Raw genomic sequence first — 20133 nt, 5'->3', positions numbered from 1 at the left:
AAACCATCTGGTTCTCCCCCCTCGATGGCAAAAGTATTCGACATCGGCCATGAACCATCGATTATTTCGAATCATCGATGGTCGATGGCCATCCCTAGCTCATAGGCCCCTATTACATATGTATGATGTATATTAATTGCATCATTGCTACCCACTTGTCATACAGCAAGTATTTGTTACACAGGAAGTTCTGCTGTAGCCATTGTTCAGTATGACATGTAGCTAGTAAATAAAATATACACTTCTGCAGCTCTCCAGAACCAGGTGGCCATTTGCACACATACCACTTTACACTTTTAATTAAATTACATATTAATAAACACATGTAAGCTCACCTTTCTCTGGGTCAGATATACATAATACTGAAATGCACATTTTCCTTGCCTTTTGGTTCTGCATTTCCATCTCTGTGCACCATCGAAGCTTATACCCGCCGTATGTCGGGTGCAGTTTCCATCTGGCCATGGCTGCCTCCTGTGTGAGCGGTTGTGTGTATTTGTACGCAGACGCTTACTACAACATGAAAAAAGAACCAGTGGGCGCCTTCTGTACGCTACAACAATTTATTACACAAATAACACAAAAACACAAATTTGTGCGAGACTGAAACATCTGTCCACACCTGGCAATTTATCCATCCAATCAGGAACTGGTAACTATTGGTTACTTCTCATGCAAATGCAGTGAAATGGCTTTTTTATAATCTTTTTATTGAAGTATTGCATGCATGCAAACCATTGTCTTTTAGTATAATTTTGTGTGTATATATTGTGTTTTTGTGTTATTTGTGTAATAAATTGTTTTAGCGTACAGAAGGCGCCCACTGATTCTTTTTTCCTGTTTACCCCCAAAGTGAGGGCGGCATCCCTCTACCAGAAGGCAGAAATCTGTACGCGGCACAGTACACCTGTCCCTAGCGCTCAAATTTTCCCATAGGATTCTTTTGTTGTGCTTACTACAACATGCCCGCATCTGCCCATCCCGTTACCTCCTAATAACACCCACTGAATTCCTCAGATTATGTATCCAAATCTGTACAAATCCAAAATCGTCCTAATTAATTAGATTGTTTTCTCTTTATTTGCGAAGGTTACACACCTAACCAACATGCCGGCAGTGTTCACTGCTGCGCCGATATAGCTCCTGATTTATGGTAAAGTGTACGCACTTACCGATCAGTTGCCTTATACGTTGGTCAGGATCCCCAGCTGGACAGGCATTGGCTGTTCTGCACAGCTGACATGATAGGCCTGTGAATGACACCCGCCGACTGGCTCGTAATGGCCAGTGTGTACCATAACCCTGCATTTGGACAAAGCTGTATGCGGTCAGAACTCCTTACACAAACAAGCTCCATACCCAGCCATTTCTGGGCAGTGCTGCAGATATGAGTACACTTGCAATTAGAGCAGTATGGACTTTGAAGGACCCTAAATTATAGAGAAGCGCTGAGATTTCTTCTAGTGTCTTCAACTAAATCAACACAACTCTTGAATCATAACCTCTATTAACAACTGCAATAAAAAAAAATAGATGCGGCCTGAATAATTAAGTATTAGAAATCTGAATACACCATCATTTTTTTTTGTATCATTGCTCTTTAAATTCAGAGGGTATCTGTAGTTATGTTTGTTCATTTGTAGTCAAACAATTCCTTATCCTTCACTGATAAAACATAAATAAATAAACCGTTTGACAAACATGGTTCCTTCCTACCACTTCTTTTATGGAGAACAATCACATTTGTCTATTTTACTGGAGCATTAAGCTGATGCTCGCTGGGGTTTTTTTTTTCTCTTGACGGGAGGTCTAGGGGGCAGGTAAAAGGGGAATGACATAGGAAATTGCATCATCAAGCTCTACTCCCCTCTTCCGTAAGAAAAGTTACCAGGATGCAGGAGGTGGTCGAATCTTCCAGGAGTCTGGTAGACCTCAATAAAATTTAGGAAAGCTTTTGCTTCCTAATGGTAATAGTTTTATAATTGTTACAACTAGCAAACTTTCACTGCCATACATCACCTCATCATTAAATAGTGGAGGCCGCATATAAATCTCAAGTACTATACATGTCCTTGGCCAGCATCATGAGGTTCTTTTCAAAAGAACTTGATGTGTTTCATCGTTACATTGATAAGAGCAACTTCCCCAAGGGAATCAACACATTTGTCATGTGACATGATTAGAGTGACCGCTCACTGTAGACCAATCCAAAACCAAATATTGTCAATATATATACAATGAAATACAGAAACATTGGTGTCCGTAGGTGAGAACATTGAGGCTTCTGGTCACTTACCTTATTAGGCTGGTTGGTACATAGATGTTGTTAATGAGTCTAGGGGAGATGTACTAAGCTTCAAAGAGTTTATAAAGTGGAGAGAAACACAACTTCCGTATTACAGGCCGTGTTTGCAAAATGATAGAGAGTAGCTGGTTGGTAGTTTCTCTCTCCACATTATCACTCTCCAAAGCTTAGCACATCTACCCCCTAGTAAGTACTTTAAACTGAAATATACCAAGCAAGACCTTTTCTGAACGCGAATGGACCTATAATTGCCGCAAGTTGTATACTGCATGACCTATTTAATTAATTGCATGAGAATGATGACATCCCTCTCCCCACATTGTGGGCGGCACACAAAGCCACTATTCATGGTAATCCATATGCAAGCTCTCAGCCTAAGCGCAATAGGGAGTTGATTGTGGCGTTAGTTATAGGCACACATTCTGGTGGTGTCCTCCACATATAAAGGTTCCCCACCAACAGAGGTTTATCAGGAATGAGTTCTATTAAATTGCGGTTGAATTCGCAACTCTCTGAAAAAGCTACAATAACACTTCTGTGGTTTCCACAATGGTTCTCTGATGCAAATAAGGCAGACTCCCATTTGTCTAATAAACAGAGAGCCAGGCCTACCAGAAATTGTATACCCCTAATTAACGGTCTCCAAGGGGAACCTGATGTACAACCCAGATGTATTCCTCTCCTTTTTATGCTTCCCTATGCATTAATATTGTACAATTCCCTGTCTGGTTCCCTTGTTAACATGTCTTCCACGTAGATGCATCTATAGCAGGAATTTCTCAGGACTTCTGAACTCTGAAGTCCTCTTCAGGACATTTTCCTGATGGTGTTACTGCTCATCTGTGCATGTGTGTGGACCACCTGGTGCCTACGCTAGTGGAAATATTGAGCTCCCTAAGTGACTCGGGCTCACTGGACTCATGGACTATTATCTCAGTCCTTGATCAGTAATTGATATACTCAGTCAGAAAGGTCATTACATACGGGTCACACGACAGTCACATTCCTAAAGCAAGTAGGAAGCCATGTGAATGCCCTATTAATGGGACATGGCTATCTCAAATGGCTTGGAAAGTAAGCACGGTAACATGCATTAACTGTGATGTCACTTTAATATTAAACAGGATCAATGACACCATTGTACAACCACATATTGACATTTGCACTTTCAAATTGGCAGTGACAGTTTATTTTCTGCATGTGGGCAGCAGTCCCATGAAGGAAAGGGATAAGTGAGCTGTGGGGATCATTACAGATGTAAATACCAATACAGATCACAATGTAAACAAACAGTGCCCGATTCGATTCTCTGGTTTATTCCTCTTGTGCTCAACTGGATACAGTAAACTGCTATTTGACTGTCCTTATGTATCAATCAGAGGGGATGATGGTATTGGGATGCTGGCGGGCAGAAGTATAAGATTTTTTTTTACAAAGGGGGAAGAAGAATAGTGTGTACTTGAAAAAAGATGTTATACCATTAATTTTATGGAAAGACTTTTTAAAATAAATTTACATATGGACATTTGCATCTGTGTACTGGACTGGAATATTAATTCTAATTATTAGGCTTTAATCCACTATTGTGTGTGTGTGTGTGTGTGTGTGTGTGTGTTTGTGTATATATGACAATCAGATTGATTCAGTATCTTGCCTCCTCTTCATTGATGCTCTTTGATCTTTCTTTGAATAGCAATTGTTAATAATGCTACATCCTGGTACAATCGCATCGTGCTTAAGTGATGCTGCAGTCCATACGTATGGATTTCCTACATTGCAATGTCTCAGACCTTTATAAATATCCCGGATTGACATTGCTGCCTTTATTCTGTGTTTTTCAGGATGGAATGGGGAACCTGAGAATCACAGACAGAGGTTTGCGGCTAGAAGGAGATTCCGAATTTCTCAAACCTCTGTATGCCAAAGAAATCCGCTCCAGGCCGGTAAGTTTTTCTCCTTTAGCGGTAAATCAGAATATCTTCTCCCAGCAATGCATAAATGCTGTGGGACTCCTCTGTAACAACATCACTTTCATAAAAAAACAATACAAAAAAAATCTCTTCTAGAAGGGCTGAATGGTAATAGCAATGGTTTTTACATTTGAAAAATAGGTTCAAATCCCAAGCGAGGGAAGAATATCTATCTTCTGCCATCACATAACACCAGCCATTAATACTATACTGTTCACTTGTAAATTATTATTGCCTGCAGGTGCAAACAGCAGGTTTGCTAGATCTGTCCTTGGGGAACCAGAGTCACTCCAGGTTTTCGGCATAACAAGTGAATCTGCAATTTCATGTGCCTGTACTTTAAATTCAATTAAATGAAATCGACCAAGAGAAATATTCTTGTGACAAATACATTTTTTTACTTGCTTTCTTTCTATTGCAACAGTTTTTTATTGACATCATATTTCAAATACCCCGATTAGGCAAACGAAGTGTAACAGATGCTTTTAAGAAGAATTTCAGTGAAAAGAGAAGTTTTAATTATGCTGTAATACAGGGATGATATAACAGATTATGTACTTTTATTTCAGAGCAGCGTTGGTTTACTCAGGTCATTATTTATTGATTCTCTTCCGTGCTCTCTTAACTTGCTGTTCTGTAAAGACACAAATTAGATCCACAAAAGTCACCAACAGCATAAATGTGTTTATGTTATATTTCTCAGCAGTCAGCGTGTATAATGCAGACTTTATTGCAGCATTGGGCAAGCGTTACTGCACTAGGAAAATTCATGTGTGTATACACACACACACACACATATATATAGATGGGGTTGTGACCCTGTCTGCGCTGTGGGGTTAGCAGCACCTCTAAATACCTCGCTGTTAATAGAGGTATAGGGAAAACAAAGAGAGAGAAAGAAAGTGTAGAGGTGCGCTGATGGCAGTTTCACCAAAACTGTATATATGCACACATATAAAGCAGTAAAAAGTTTTTATTTCATACAATAAAAAGTATATAAAATATGTATTTCATACAGATGTTCGCATCATAAATTTGATGTGAGATACCACTTCCGAGAGACCCTACGCGTTTCGTCCCATAGGGACTTCCTCAGGGGTAACAAGGTATCAAAACATGTATTCTATAACGAATGGTAGGAGTACCAGAGTTGGATCAAACACCCTAGAAACGGGTGTAGGCTGGCAGGATATCAAAAATTCAGGATGGATATATAAACTATCCGACTGATGTCTTCACCAGATTTAAATTCAAGGGGAGTACTGTGTATCTCATCAGTCAGAGAGCAAATATACTTATATATATATATATATTATTATTATTATTATTTTTTTTTTTATTATTATTTATTTATTATGAACACTTTAACATTGATGGTCCATTACATTAGAGTTGAGTATCCCTTATCCATAATGCTTGGGACCACGAGGGATTTTTGGGGATTTCGCAATATTTTTTGTTGTTGTTACTTATCTGGTCCCCTGGCGGTGCACCGTTGGTCCCCCGACATCCACGGTATCCCCTGCATCCACGGCGGCCATCAGCATTCTCTTCAGCGGCATCTCCGGTTCCAAGAATGCGCCACAACATCACCGGCATGCCAGCGCATTACATCCTTGCGACCGGGGATGCTGCTGAAGAGGATTCCAATGGCTGCCGTGAACACCAGGAGATGAGGTGAGTATGAATAAAGCTGTGTTTGTGTGGGTGGGGGAACAAAAAAAGATCAAATAATCTGATATATTGTAATCCAATATTTTGAATGTCCCCTGCTCATCTGTTGTACCTGGGAAGCTGCAGATTGCTGCTCTGCAGTGTGAGTGGTGGACTGTGAGCATTGTGCTGGTCTCTAGTGTTACAGCTCAGTGTGATTCTCCAAGTCTGAGTATCAGTATACAAGTAAATGCCGCATGTGTTGTCTGCACGCAAAGCCGGACAACAGTCAAGGAATAAGCGGCTTTCATTCCATTGTTTAGCTTTTCGCAAGTTGGCCGCATAAATAACTATAGCCCTCACATTATATCGGGAAGCCCTACATTTGCTAACGTTGCTCGCAGCGGATTGCCAGAGGAAGCCAATGACTGTAAACATACGCTGCGTATCAGTGGTTGCACAAACAGTCTTTACAGCTTCCTCGCTGGCAGGTTAATGATAAAGATTTACACAGACAGAGAGGGTCACGGAGATCACCATCTGCGGCTGCGGCAATCGTGTCTGACTGATACTCTGAGGGTGGAAGCGCAGACAGCTGCTCACTTGCGTGGCTGCAAGGCTATGCAATGGGAACTGTTTAGAGGGATATATATATATATATATATATATATATATATATATATATATATAATAAATAAAATAGCAGTGGATCTAATACATAATGATGGCTGTTCCATAAGAACTTATAGCAATATACTTTGCAGTCGGGATCCTGATTGCTTTGGTCCCAGAGGTTGCAGCTGGCAGGCAGTTGTACTTTGAGATGCACGCTGCAATTTGATAACATACATTTGTCAGTACCAGTCTGTATCTTTTGCAGAAGCCACAATGAGGTTAATTTACGAAGATCGAATGGGTACAAATGTATGTATTTCTACCCATTTGATGTAAAATACGGCTGCCAAATTAGCTTTAGCTAATTTACTATCAGTTGAATTTGGCTGATTTGCCGAATTCATACACCGAATTCTGGTGTATGAATGATAACACCATCCATAGAACAAGGCCGTAAATGGCCATGATTTCTATTGTGGTGTGCTCATTTACTAACGTTCGTAACAGTCAGATGCTTCTCTGTGTAAAAATTAATTAAATAATGGGAAAAAAACAGCTTGGGCTCTCCCCTCCCGAGTATACCTAGCCCCAGGCTCGTTGAACAGGTCCTCGTTGCGGAAATGGGGGGGGGGGGGGTGTCAAATTGGGTCCCCCTGTATTTCTATAACCAGCACCAGGCTCTTGGCCCGGTCGTGGTTCCCAAAATCTGGGGGGGGGGAACAAATGGAGTAGGGGTCCCCCATATTGCTCAAACAGCCAGTGGTGTCATGTCACAGCCAGAGCACTCTTTTTTACATAAGGTCACCCGGCCAAAGCATCCATATTCAGCTATCTTGATCATGTTGGTTCGGTCCACTTTTACATGTAGATTCCAAAAGGGTACCTGTGGGAAAAAAATTATACTCATCATCCATCCGGTGTAGGTCACATCCTCTTCTTTCCCTGTAGGCATCCATGGGTTAAAAAAAAATCACAAAATCCATTTCCAAACAGACTGAAGGAAGCCTATGTATACACATGGGATTCCTTCCCCAGAATGCCGGGTCCCCCCATGACTGCTCTCACTGCAGGGCCCAGTAAGCTGAGCTCCGCTGATCTATCGAGGGAGCGCTGCTGCAGTAGCACTCCCTGATTGGCTGCCAGGTCCTGCAGGGACATGAGTCACGCGGGGACCTGGCATTTGGATGAATGAAGCCCAAATGTGTACATGGGCTTCCTTCAGTCCTTTTGGATTCGGTTATTTGCGATTTTTTTTCTTACCCGTAGATGCCTACAGGGACAGAAGAGGACGTGATCTATACCGGGTGGATGGTGAGTATAATTTTTTTTTCCACAGGTACCATATTGGATTCTACATGGAGAAGTGGACCGAACATATGTGATCAAGATAGGCGCGTATGGATGTATGTGGTATGTAATAACATTTCACTTAAATCAGTGTGTGTCAGTTATTGGGCTATTGGTTCTGTAGTAGGACTACACGTCCCAGTGGGCCCATTAATGCCCCGCATGCTGGGGCTTGTAGTTCTCCAAGTCCCATCATGTGGGGGAGGCTTGCTGGGCCCTGTAGTTCTACTATAGAACCCAATATCTAATCTTCACACTTCTTTAACCATTTATTTGCTATCAACCTGGCATCCACAGCCCAGAGACACTGGGGACAGCACCGGGCGTCAGGAGATTCAATCTCTCCAAATTCCACAGTAGCTGTGTAGAGGACTGGATGGGTTCAAGCCTTTACTAATTGCTAGAATATATATAGATATATATATATAGAACAATGCTTGTGAATCGGCACTCTGCTTACAAAGTCAATGGTGCCCGGGTGCCAGCAATAGGATTGAAAGCGAAGTGTGGAAGGTAGCGTCACTCCGGGGCTGGTTCAAACAGGTTTTAATGGTACATCAATACAAGGTACATGTGCGTCAATCTGCCGACGTTTCAATGTCACCTAGGACATTTTCTTCAAGGCTGCTAGCACATGCAATAGAAAGGACAAACAACCGCTGTGTGGCGGCGAAGGAGTTTAAATACTTACTCTCCTGCAGAACACTGACCGGCAGCGAGGTGTGGAACCGGCTCCCACTTCCGCGTAGCGTCAGTCCACTGACGTCATCCCTTCGTGCCGGGGATTCCCTGCGGCTGGACGCGTCGCTATGGGAACACCCCGCTGCACTTGGAGACCGTCTCCCGCTGCCAATCAGCGTTCAGAAAAACAAATCTATGGAGACAAAAATAATGTTAAGTGGGTAAACTGTGGCACCTGACAATACATGATTCCGATGCTTAATACTGTGATATCCTCATACGGAACAACCATGATTATACATGTAAATTGCCTGTTTAACGAAAGATGACAGACATACACAAATATGAAACTGATACAATAAGGTTAATATGCAAATGATCACAGGAAAATGGACCAGTTCATGCGTTCATTCAGTCCTCCCGGTGAGACCGTTTGGAGCCGGTAGATCCATTTGCTTTCCAACCTAAGCAATTTCCCTGCTCTATCACCCCCTCTCTGGAGTGCTGGGATGTGGTCTATATATATCTTCAATAGATCTATCCCAGTAACTCCTGAAATATAGTCACTTACAGTATTCACAAATGAGAGGGGAAAAAAAATTAAAGGTCATCTTCACTTTTTATAGTCTTATTTTCTAGACACATTTGAGTGTAACCTAAAGAAAAAGCAGTTTAAGAATTCAGATATTGGAATTATTCACTTGATGGAAGATGACAGTTGAGTTGGGATTGCATGGAATTAGATGGCGCAGCCTCCAGGGTATTCAAATGATTAAACTCTGAGCCATCTCCAGTGTTTAATGTGATCTTTTGGAACTGTAAATTTTCAGAACTAATCTTTTCTCCCCATTTTTTATGATTGCTGCAGGGCAGCCCGTTATACCTTCAGTCGGATCGAAATGTAACTCTCAACATTCTCAACCAGGACATGAAGCCGGTCACTCAGCTGGTCACAGGTAATGTCAGCAAAAATGGACAACGTCCAGTAGTTTCACGTGGTTTCCACAAAGCCTAAGTTTTCTTTCTTCATAAATCTTACAGTATTGTGTTTGAAGAAATTATTCTATATAACTGCTTTAACTTTGTCCAAAGATATGTGTACGTCATTAAGCTATATATAAATCTCTGCCAGCTAATGAATGACACAGGTTTCCAGCTATTTCTACAGTACATTTCTTACATGGATTTAACGACTGTATTGTTGAATCCCCGGCCGTATTCACAGATACAGACTTTGACTGTCGGACTCTATTACAATTGGAAAAATGGACCGACGTTAAATAGGTCAAATAGATTAAATAGGTCAAATGTAAATTCGATCTATTCATGTCAGAACCGGACAGTATTTCCACCTAGTGTAACCTCAACACTTTACTATCCACGTGTATGAAAAAGTGCAAAAACTGGGGAAAAAATTGTGAAAAAGTCATGTCGTCCAATGACACCTATTGCTTGTGTCGACCTTTTGGCAATGTTGTTTTTATTATACTGTATACTGTAATAAACAGTCACATCAATCCCATTGAAGCTTAGAGTACATACAAACTCCCCACCAACGTAACCCTGGTCAGAACTGAACACATGACTCCTGTACTGTAAGGTGGCAATGATAAACATTGAGCCATAGTGTTGCATACTGTTTCTTGCCATATAATCTATATTATTTAAACATTGCAGAGAGCTGTAACAATCCCCAACCCAAGGGTTTCTAGGTGGCATAAATGACGTACAAATTATATATTTCCCACCATTATAGACATAACTGTAATATGATATTGAATTTAATATTTTGATATAAATGTTTATTAATGTGCTGTTAGCGTGCTCTTAAACTGTTGAGGACTTCAGAGGTCACAGTAGCACTTTGGACAAGGATAGATAAATCCAGTTTTTTTTTTTCATTTGTACATTATTTTTTCCATTAACTACATTTAACCAGCCCTAACATTCCTTTTTTTTTTTTTTCGAAAACAAATAGATCCGAACTTAAATCAGAGTTTGTGTCGTATTCAATTGTCATATTGCGCCCAAACCCCCCTATAATGTGGCGGGAGATCAAGGGTGGGGGGGATTATCCAATCAATCTTATTTTTGCACCGATTCCACTAATGTATAGCTGCTATGTACTGCTAAACAACACCAAACTAATGGGGGCAATGCAAAAAGTCCAGTTTGAGTGCTCAAACAGATGACTTTTCTTGGATTTCAACTTGCCACCCCCGTGGAGTGCGAGCTTAAATGCCTCCGCAGGCAACCGGACACTTCTGAATGGAGCTACAGTATATTAGAATAGCTCTGTTGGAGTGCCCTCTAGTGGCTGCCAGCACTAAAACATTTGAATACAGCTCCCATGTGTGTTCACAAGAAAACCTGGAATTTTTTTTCACATGAAAAAAGGGGTAAAGACCCAACTCAAAACTTTGGGCAAAATTAGCAGTATTATCATTTTTTTACACCTGAATATGTAGCCTTAGTGGCCTTGTTTCTCACTATGATTATAAGAAACTGTGTCATTTTTTATGTTAAATTTTACTGATGTATAAAGTGAGTGCAGAAGTTTTGTGTAACACCAATATTGCCTTTCTTTCCTTACAGCGGCGGAGGGTATCCAGGCCCGAGGGAACAGTCTGGAGGTGATGTCCAATGAAGGGAAGCTCCTTTTCTCAGCAAACGAGAAGGAGGTGGTGGTCGGAGCAGATAGATTGCGAGTTTTAGGTACTACTTTCATTTATGGTTTAAGGCTTAACTTTTGACACTTTTTGGTACGTTTTTTTTTGTGAAAAATATTGCATCAAAAGTTCGTAACACATGGGAGAGGACAAGGCATTTATTTCTACTAATGATGGTACTGATCGCGCAACTGGGGTCAACCACAATAAATCAGGATTCCTATTTCAGATACATTCCTAATGATTCTGTTAAAAACAATACCTTCGCAAGGGGCTTTGTTGCGCTCGCCAAGCTGTCGGGATCCCGACCTCGGGCTAATGACTGTCGGAACTCTATACCACACCCGTACTAAGCTTGGTACACGCTGGTAGATATATCTACAGATGTATCGGGCAGTGTGTTCTCCATACGCTCTGCCCAATCCATCGGGACTGACATCATAAATGGGCGGGTGCTTTTGCATGTGTCCTCCTACTGAGCTATTAAGCACCGGCGGCTTCCGGCGCGACTATACTGGTGGTCAACTGATCGTCCTTACACAAAGCACAATGCTCCGATATCCCTTTAGTTATATCGGGCATGGGCTGTGAACAACTGATAGGATGGTACACACTTGCCGATGGTGCATCAATATATGTTCCGTTCAGTCGAACGGCTGATATATATCGGCCAGTGTGTACGCACCTTTAAGCATCCACACCAACCAATCGGCTGAGACAACCAGCATCGAACTAGTTTATTTTACATTTGTAGTTTCTTTCTGCTTACATGGAAACCAAATCCATGTCGGGCATCGGACGTCTGTAGTCAGGTCACACATTTACAGGATACATAGGTCATCCGAATGTAAAAAATAAGGATTAGACGTTGGGTTACTGAGAATACCTAACACCAGCCAGCTACTGTAGGCATTTGTTTCCATTACAAAATTGATCCATATGATGTCCTCAATTCCACAAAAGACGGACTTATCATTTAATAGAGAATGTGAGTACAGTGCCCTTTGCCCAGAGTTTTGCCTTCTGTAGTCATGGCAACATGCAGCTTGGCATTAAATACAGCTGTTATCCGGTGTGTGATATGCCTTTAACTGGAACAAGATCACTGTTCCTGGTAGCCACAATTCAGCCCTTTTGCAACCCTTGAGAATCGACTTCAAGTTCTCTTAAATTACACAGAGAGATAGAGGTTTATAAAGCAGGTTGTCAGTGTGATTGAATTCCCACAACGGAGGCTTCTCTGCTAAAATGACAATTTGAAAAGGAATCTCTTAATTCAAATCTTATCACTCACTCTGTATGACAAATTATTTCCAGGAATAACTGGCTGTCAGCTCTTGGGAGATTTGATAAACAAAACAAGTCTATTAATAATAGAAATAGTAGTTTTGATGGATCTAAAAAAAAAAGCTTGCAGTCCATCTTGTTACAGGAAGCCCTGATGATCACCATAGATATACATATATTTACTGTGTTTAGTTAGAAGTAAATCAAATTGACTATGCAATGTGTCGTCTATATTTATTTTGTTGTGCTTATAAATGTACCGGACAGTACCTTCTTTTCACCTGTAATGGTGTGTACACACAGTGAGATTCCCTTGCTATTCGACTTAAGATTTGAGTGCTATGCAATCTTTGCTAACTCTGTACTATTTACATACAATTCATGCTATCTACATTAGATTTGCACTATATAGTCATTGCTGCCCTGTCTATCTGGGTTTTGATTTGTGCTGTCACGGGAGCACGGATCGGGATCGCAAGTTAAAAAACCTGTGCGATCTGCATGCGATTTTGACTATATAGTCAAAACCTAATGTCAAATCTCACCGTGTGTACACAGCATAAGAGTCGCTGTTGCTGTTCTTAAAGTGCAAGTGCCGAGAAATCAGCCCAAATTGGTTGCATTTGACATCCCCCTCGGGTCCCATGCGCGGTCCTGTGGACCTGAGCCCAGCGTGTGGGTTTTCCTGCATATCAAAATGCAGTAAAAACCCGATAACGGGGTTTTTACAGCATTTTTCGCGTAGAACATCCCGTCCAGAATATGATTGGTTGCTCTGGGCAACATCCCATCTTCAATAAGGTGCCCATACACACTGCGATTATCGCATGCGTTTTGTACTTTTGAAGTACAAAACGCATCACATGTGCGATGTATCTGCGGGATGGGATGCGATGCGCGTCCCCGCAGGTAAAATATTGTAAAGCACAAAAATGATCTGCAGGCAGTACTTTTTGTGCTTCATTGCATCGCACCGCATCAGTACAGGAGTACATGCAATTTTTTAAATTGACTTTTAATAATAAATAAAATTAAAAAAGGGGCAAAAATTGCATCGCACCCGCAAAGTACAGTACAGTGCATCGCATCCACTTCAAGTGCCAAAATCGTATGGCAGCTTGAAGTACAAAACGCACAGCACAGTGAAATCGGTGCGTGTATGGGCACCTATAGAACTCCCATCTTAGTAAATTTACACCAAAGACTGGCCTCAAGGAAACAAAAGGTCTGTCTTAGAGGCCAGCAATTTTGAGTGGGATACATTAGATTATAATAAATAATGAATTAAGTTCACTTTGCTTTTTAAGTTGCATATAGTGGGAGTAGATTAGATGGGATGTGATCAGGATGCAGTCAGGAGACTGATGGCATCCCACCCACATGGGATGGGACAGGGGAATGACAACTTTTTCTGTGTCGTAGTGTTAACCGAACCGTAATCTTCCACTCAAAGCCATAACTCAAAATTTTGGTGCTGTCCCAGAAAATTGATTGGTAGCCTCCACCTTTAAGGACAGTTAGTGCGGCAGAGGCAAATATCTATGTGGCTTCATGGGGAAGCAGTGTGGCCACAGAGCAATACCAGTTTACATCACACCACACAGTAGTGTCGATTATTCAGATTACAGCACACAGTATAGCTGCTTCTACAAGTTATGCCACAGAAAAGCCCCTTATACACATAATGCCATGGTAGAACCTGCATTTTTTCAGACACCTAGAAAATGGCGGGTTTTTTCTACCCCCATCTGCCAGGTTCCTGACAGTCAAGCTCCATTGCATTTACGATTCATACGCATTTTAGTTGATATTCCCCTCATGCATGTGCAATGCATATGATAGGCATGCACAGTCATTCGATAATAGCTTGATTTGCGAATTCTGTAATTAGCGATCAATGCTGAATTAGGCTAACTGTGTGGTATACTGTGTGGTATAAAATTGAAGTTTTTATAATAAAATAATGCTAAACAACCAATAATAAACCTTTTCACTTACCGAGATTATTTTTACTGTGCTCTAAATATAAACCATTTCATAACTACTACTGTAACATAAAAAATATACTATTTTTGTTTCTCATGGTCAGGAGCGCATAGAGGAGGGGGGTCCTCATCACCCCTGGCTAGTTACTGAGGGCAACAATGTCCAACTTTGCAGCATGAAGCAGTATTTTCCATCATTGTTTTCCCCAGAGGGGGAGTGGTCATGCCTCCATTGGCCACCCCCCCTTTAGTATCGGGTCCAAAGTGCTATCTCAACAGCCCTGCTTGTGGCAGATTCAGTTACTATCTGGTAGGTACCTGATGCAATGCTGCCCGATCTTGATACATAGAAACCTATGAGGGGATGTGGCAGGGCAGGAGGGATAGGAGATTCCTGCTGCTGTCCCTCCTTCATACATTCAGAGGATACTTAATATTTGCAGCTAATACCTGAAAACACCCGGATTTGGGTGCAACTATGTCACAGTAAATGGGCCTTTAAGTAGTCTTTACTTGGAGAAAATAGTTTAAACAGAATAACAGAGGGCTGATGTAAACCTGATGTGGTTGTTACAGGAGTTGGTATGCTACATAACATTATAACCTCATGTAGGTGGGTCTTGGGTGTGTCCTTCTTAGTTTATGCCCCATAGATATTAAGGGATATTTTAAATCCTATCTCTCATTTTGGCCCTTCTGAGTGATAACGTATGTAATATCGCTTAGGGTATGTGCTCCCCTAAGTCATTAACAATGTCCTCCGTTGTCTGTACATGCTTTCGATGATGATTTTGACAAATTGAGCTGCATGCGGGGGCAGGATGATTTCACTGAACAATATCGTTAACTGTATAGTTTGGTGTGTATATATTAGGTCATTCACCCGGGAGTTCAATGGAAAACTTTCGCTCATGGAGTGAATAATCTAGTGTCTATGGGGCTAAAGGTGCATACTCACTGTACACTTTTTTTGACCAATTTCATTGAAAAACATTTCCCTTGAACCCAGTGTCCTGGACGAAAGATGTTAACGAAAGATATTGATGATAGACGAAAGATCTAGCTACAGTCTATAGGCTCTTTTTGAAAGATATCCAAATTGAACTGCATGCACAGTTGACGAACAACCTTAATGAACAACTGGCGGGCATGTGCATCATCAAATGCACTGAAAGATATTTTGACCAATTTAGTTCAGAATGGCCGAGATGAACTAAATTGGACACAAAAGTTGGTCAAAAAATTGTAGTGTGTATGCACTTTTAGAGTGGCAGGATGGCTGTAGATCAGCCAGTTTTTTTGCCTAAATTTTAAAGTGGTTGGTGAAAAAAATAGGACAGTCCAATAACATCATTGCTGCACTGGGGAGGTATTCTCCCCTCTTATCCTGCCAGGTGGGCTGTGCATGGGTTATTGGTTTGGGAGTCTGACCTGTCTGCTACTGTTTGGGCAATTGGCCCATGAAGGCTTTGTTGGAAGTAAACGGTCAATTGGTTTCACCGATCCACTGTCTGTTCTTTCTTTCACCTCCACATTATTTTAATTTAAGTGATTAAAAAAGACCAATTCTTTTATGCCACTTATGTCTCATCTTTGTTATTTATACATAGTGCTAAGTTCTTATCGATTATGCATTTGTTACAGGAGCTGACATCAGTCGCTAGGGTTTTTATAATTGTGAAATGTGTATGTTTTATCCACTAAACTCAGTGGTATTAATAAAATGTTCTCTACGGCCAAGTAGGTACAATAACAATCAGTGACCATGAGAAAATAATCTGAAGATGTCCGCAAGTAATGCTTTTACTAATCAATAATTATGTTCATGAGAAATGTTTCAATACACAGCTATATAAAATCTGTGTATCTACATTTGGGTAATGAAACATAACCGTCATTAATCCTTTACAGCGGCCATGTCCAAACTATGGCCCTACAGCTGTTGTGAAACTACAAGTCCCATCAGGCCTTGCCACAGTTTTTCTATTCGGGAATGCTAAAACTATGGCAAGGAATGCTGGGATGTGTAGTTTCAACACAGCTGGAGGGTCATAGTTTGGATATGCCTGCTTTACAACCTTGTCAAATTAAAAATATAAGGACAATTATGATTAATATTAACTGTGTTCTTTAATTTCTGAATTGTAAAAACAAAAAATAAATGCCAACACGACAAACTGATAAATGAAAACTCCCATAGAAAACCATGTTTAACGATATGTCCAGATTTACTAGATAAGGGAGGTAAAACCTTTAAAAATATATAATAATTAAACAAAATAATGAATGTAGGTACAGTATGTTTACCTTTATGATTATGACCCACTACCCCCACAAATCTAACACGGTTTTGTTTATTAACGGTCTGGTCGGGTGTCAGTGATAAATGACTTTGTATTGAATCTTTCCTAATGAAAGGTCTCCCACTGACAGCCTTTAATAACGAATTGAGTCTATCTATGTACTTACTGTTGTGATATTGATATACACGGCAGGCCACAAGGTGATTTTCTCCTCTGTAATTAGTCAGAGGTATTTTTTAGATTAATAATAAAATTGCCCTCTAGATACCACCTGATCTTAATTACCGTCATTTGTATCTCATCTCGATTCAACTGCAGTTTTTAATTAAAGCATTAGGTTAGTTTGGCTTATTAAGGACGACTTAACTCCTTCTGTCCAATAAATGCCTTTTGGCCATGATTATTTTAAGAATGGCATAAATTAGGCGCATCAGTTCACGTTAATGCATCTCATCAGCTTTTATGCATAATGCGCTATAATGAGCATTTTTTTAAAGGAACATTTTCATAAAAATAGACTATTGTGCTGTATATTCCTTCTGTCATGCTACCACAACATAATATATAAGATGTCAATTTTGAAGAAATTCAAAAAATTGCACAAACTCAACTAGATATTTTTAGATTGTTTTATACATTTAACCCTTTGCATTCCAAGTGATTTTGTCAAAATTGGTTTGTGAAAATTGTAATGTTTACCTTTTTATAGGAAATATTCTTTTTTTACAGAACATTTCTTTATTTGAATTCATATAACAAATGTGAGCGATGCTGGCAGTTTTAACCGATATTTTGTGCATCTCTCACAGAGAGGTTGGCATTTTTAACGGATATTTTTGGACATCTCTTAGAGATGTTGGCAATTAAAATGGTCAAATATATATATATATATGCTGGAAATGTTCCTATACCCCTTTCACACCGCAAATCAGACTCGGGTTATTGCTGAGTTGGTGAAACATTGACCCAGATCAGGGTGGAGTGTGAAAGTTCCAAAGCTTAAAACCGGGTTCGACCAACTCGGCAATTCAACCTGGGTTATAAGAAGGGTTAAACTGGGTTTAATCCGAAAGTACCAGACCCAGGATCGAGATCCCGGATCCAACCCAGCTTTACGATGTGAAATTGGTATTAAAGATTTTAGGTCTTTGCATATTACCTATTCCGCCACATCCCGTGGTTTATGCATTGAGATCTTGCTATTCTAGAGGTCATTATCCTGTTCATGAAACTAGTTTGAGATGACGTGAGCTTTGTGACACCGTGCCTTATCCTGCTGGAAATAGCCAGTACAATATAGAAAGACTGTGGCCATAAACAGAAGGTACTTGTGAGTTATCCGGGCTGCCGATTTTTTCATCGCGCCCGAAATCCTGGGCATCGCGTCGGTCGTGGCCGTTATAAGGAGCCGCGACGCGATGCCCGCGATTTCCCATAGACAGTGATGTTAAAAGACACGATGGACACGATTTCCGACACGATTTCCCATAGACAGTAATGTTAAAAGACGCGATGGACCCGATTTCCCATAGACAACAATGTTAAAATAAAATGACAATGTGAAATTGGCCAATATGGGCATTTCACATTGGATATGTTTTAAAAAAAAATGTTTCATGGCCCCCCACCACCGTTAACGCCACCCCGCTATTGACGCCAACCCGAAGCGTGGCGAGCGCAGCGAGCCCGTGAGGGGCGGCGGTACGCGTCCTCCGACCTTTTCATACCCCTACTATCCACTAGGGCGTGGAGTGAGAATAGAATAGTGTGGCGAGCGCAGGGAGCCACCGAGCCCGAAGCGTGGCGAGCCCCGCGAGGGGACGCGGACACCTGTGAAGCCCGCAAGGGCACGCGGATACCTGTGAAGGTATCCGCGTCCCCTCGCTGCGCTCGCCACGCTTCGGGCTCGGTGGCTCGCTGCGCTCGCCACACTATTCTATTCTCACTCCACGCCCTAGTGGATAGTAGGGGTATGAAAAGGTCGGAGGACGCGTACCGCAGCCCCTCGCGGGCTCGCTGCGCTCGCCACGCTTCGGGTTGGCGTCAATAGCGGGGTGGCGTTAACGGTGGTGGGGGGCCATGAAACATTTTTTTTTAAAACATATCCAATGTGAAATGCCCATATTGGCCAATTTCACATTGTCATTTTATTTTAACATTGCTGTCTATGGGAAATCGGGTCCATCGCGTCTTTTAACATTACTGTCTATGGGAAATCGGGTCCATCGTGTCTTTTAACATTACTGTCTATGGGAAATCGCGGGCATCGCGTCGCGGCCCCTTCTAACGGCCACGACCGACGCGATGCCCCCGATTTCGGCTAAATCGCGGGCATCGCGTCGGTCGGGTGTCCTTAAGTTAAGGACAAAATCGGCAGCCCGGATAACTCACAAGTACCAAACAGAATCATATGGTTGGCGACAATGCTCAATTAGGCAATGTTATTTAAACAAGGCTCATTTGATATTAAGACACTGTTACAACCCCGCCGACCTCCCCCCCCCCCGTCCGTCCGTCCGTCCGTCCGTCTAAATAGTGGACACAGGACAAGTTGGTCCCTTCGATACATGTTATAAAATTAAGATTTTGCCATTGCCACCGGAATGATGCTGCAGAAATGGAAAGTGGGTGACATTTTTCCAATCTTTTGGGAAGTTGTGGCGACCTTGTACCCATTGTAGCCTCAGATTTCTGTTCTTTGCTGGCAACAATGGAAGCGGATATGTTCTTCTGCTATTGTATGAAAGGTTCTAAATAATGTGCTTTCAAAGACTGCTAATGCTATTGTAATGCATGGCGATTTCAGGTTATTTTGCCTTCTTGTCATCTTGACCTAGTCTAGACAGTTTTGGGCTGAAAAACAACCAAACCTTTTTACCGCTGACACACACATTTATGTGTTCTGTTTCTGTTACATGATTGGCTAAGTTGATGTTTTCATTAACCCCTTCAGTGGCAATCCCAAGAATTTTCCGGGCTGTGCCTCAGTGTCCAGTCTGACAAGCCCGGAAAATTCTCGGGATTGCCACTGTTTACAGCCGAGCAGCACTGCTGAGTACAATCACTGAACTCAGGCAGCTTCAGCGCTGCCCGGCTCCCTCCCCTCTGCGGCGCCTCATCCACCCCCCTCCCCTCCGGGTTTTGTATTGAAGTCCCCGGCACCGGCTTATGACAAGCCGGCTGCCGGGGACTGGGTGCGGGGGCGCAGGTCCGGGCAGCCGCTGATTGACAGGGTGGCAGTGGTGTTTTTTTTTAAGGGAGCGCTCCCCATAAAAAACTCGCCCAGTGGGGAGCGCTCCCCCCCAAAAAAAACACCAC

General features: G+C 41.7%; 1 protein-coding gene across 2 annotated transcripts in view; it reads left to right on the top strand.

Annotated features, from left to right (window-relative positions):
- SGCD (sarcoglycan delta) overlaps nt 1-20133 on the top strand; it is a 528736-nt gene that overhangs the window by 454384 nt on the left and 54219 nt on the right. For both annotated transcript variants that reach the window (XM_083181716.1, XM_083181717.1), the window contains 3 exons: nt 4147-4248; nt 9440-9527; nt 11167-11286. In XM_083181716.1, the coding sequence (XP_083037842.1) occupies nt 4147-4248; nt 9440-9527; nt 11167-11286 (310 nt within the window). The remainder of the gene's footprint in view (nt 1-4146; nt 4249-9439; nt 9528-11166; nt 11287-20133) is intronic.

The sequence above is a fragment of the Crinia signifera genome, chromosome 4 (genome assembly GCF_055691185.1).
Source record: "Crinia signifera chromosome 4, ASM5569118v1, whole genome shotgun sequence".
Classification (NCBI taxonomy): domain Eukaryota; kingdom Metazoa; phylum Chordata; class Amphibia; order Anura; family Myobatrachidae; genus Crinia; species Crinia signifera.
This window is presented reverse-complemented; position numbering and strand designations above follow the sequence as displayed.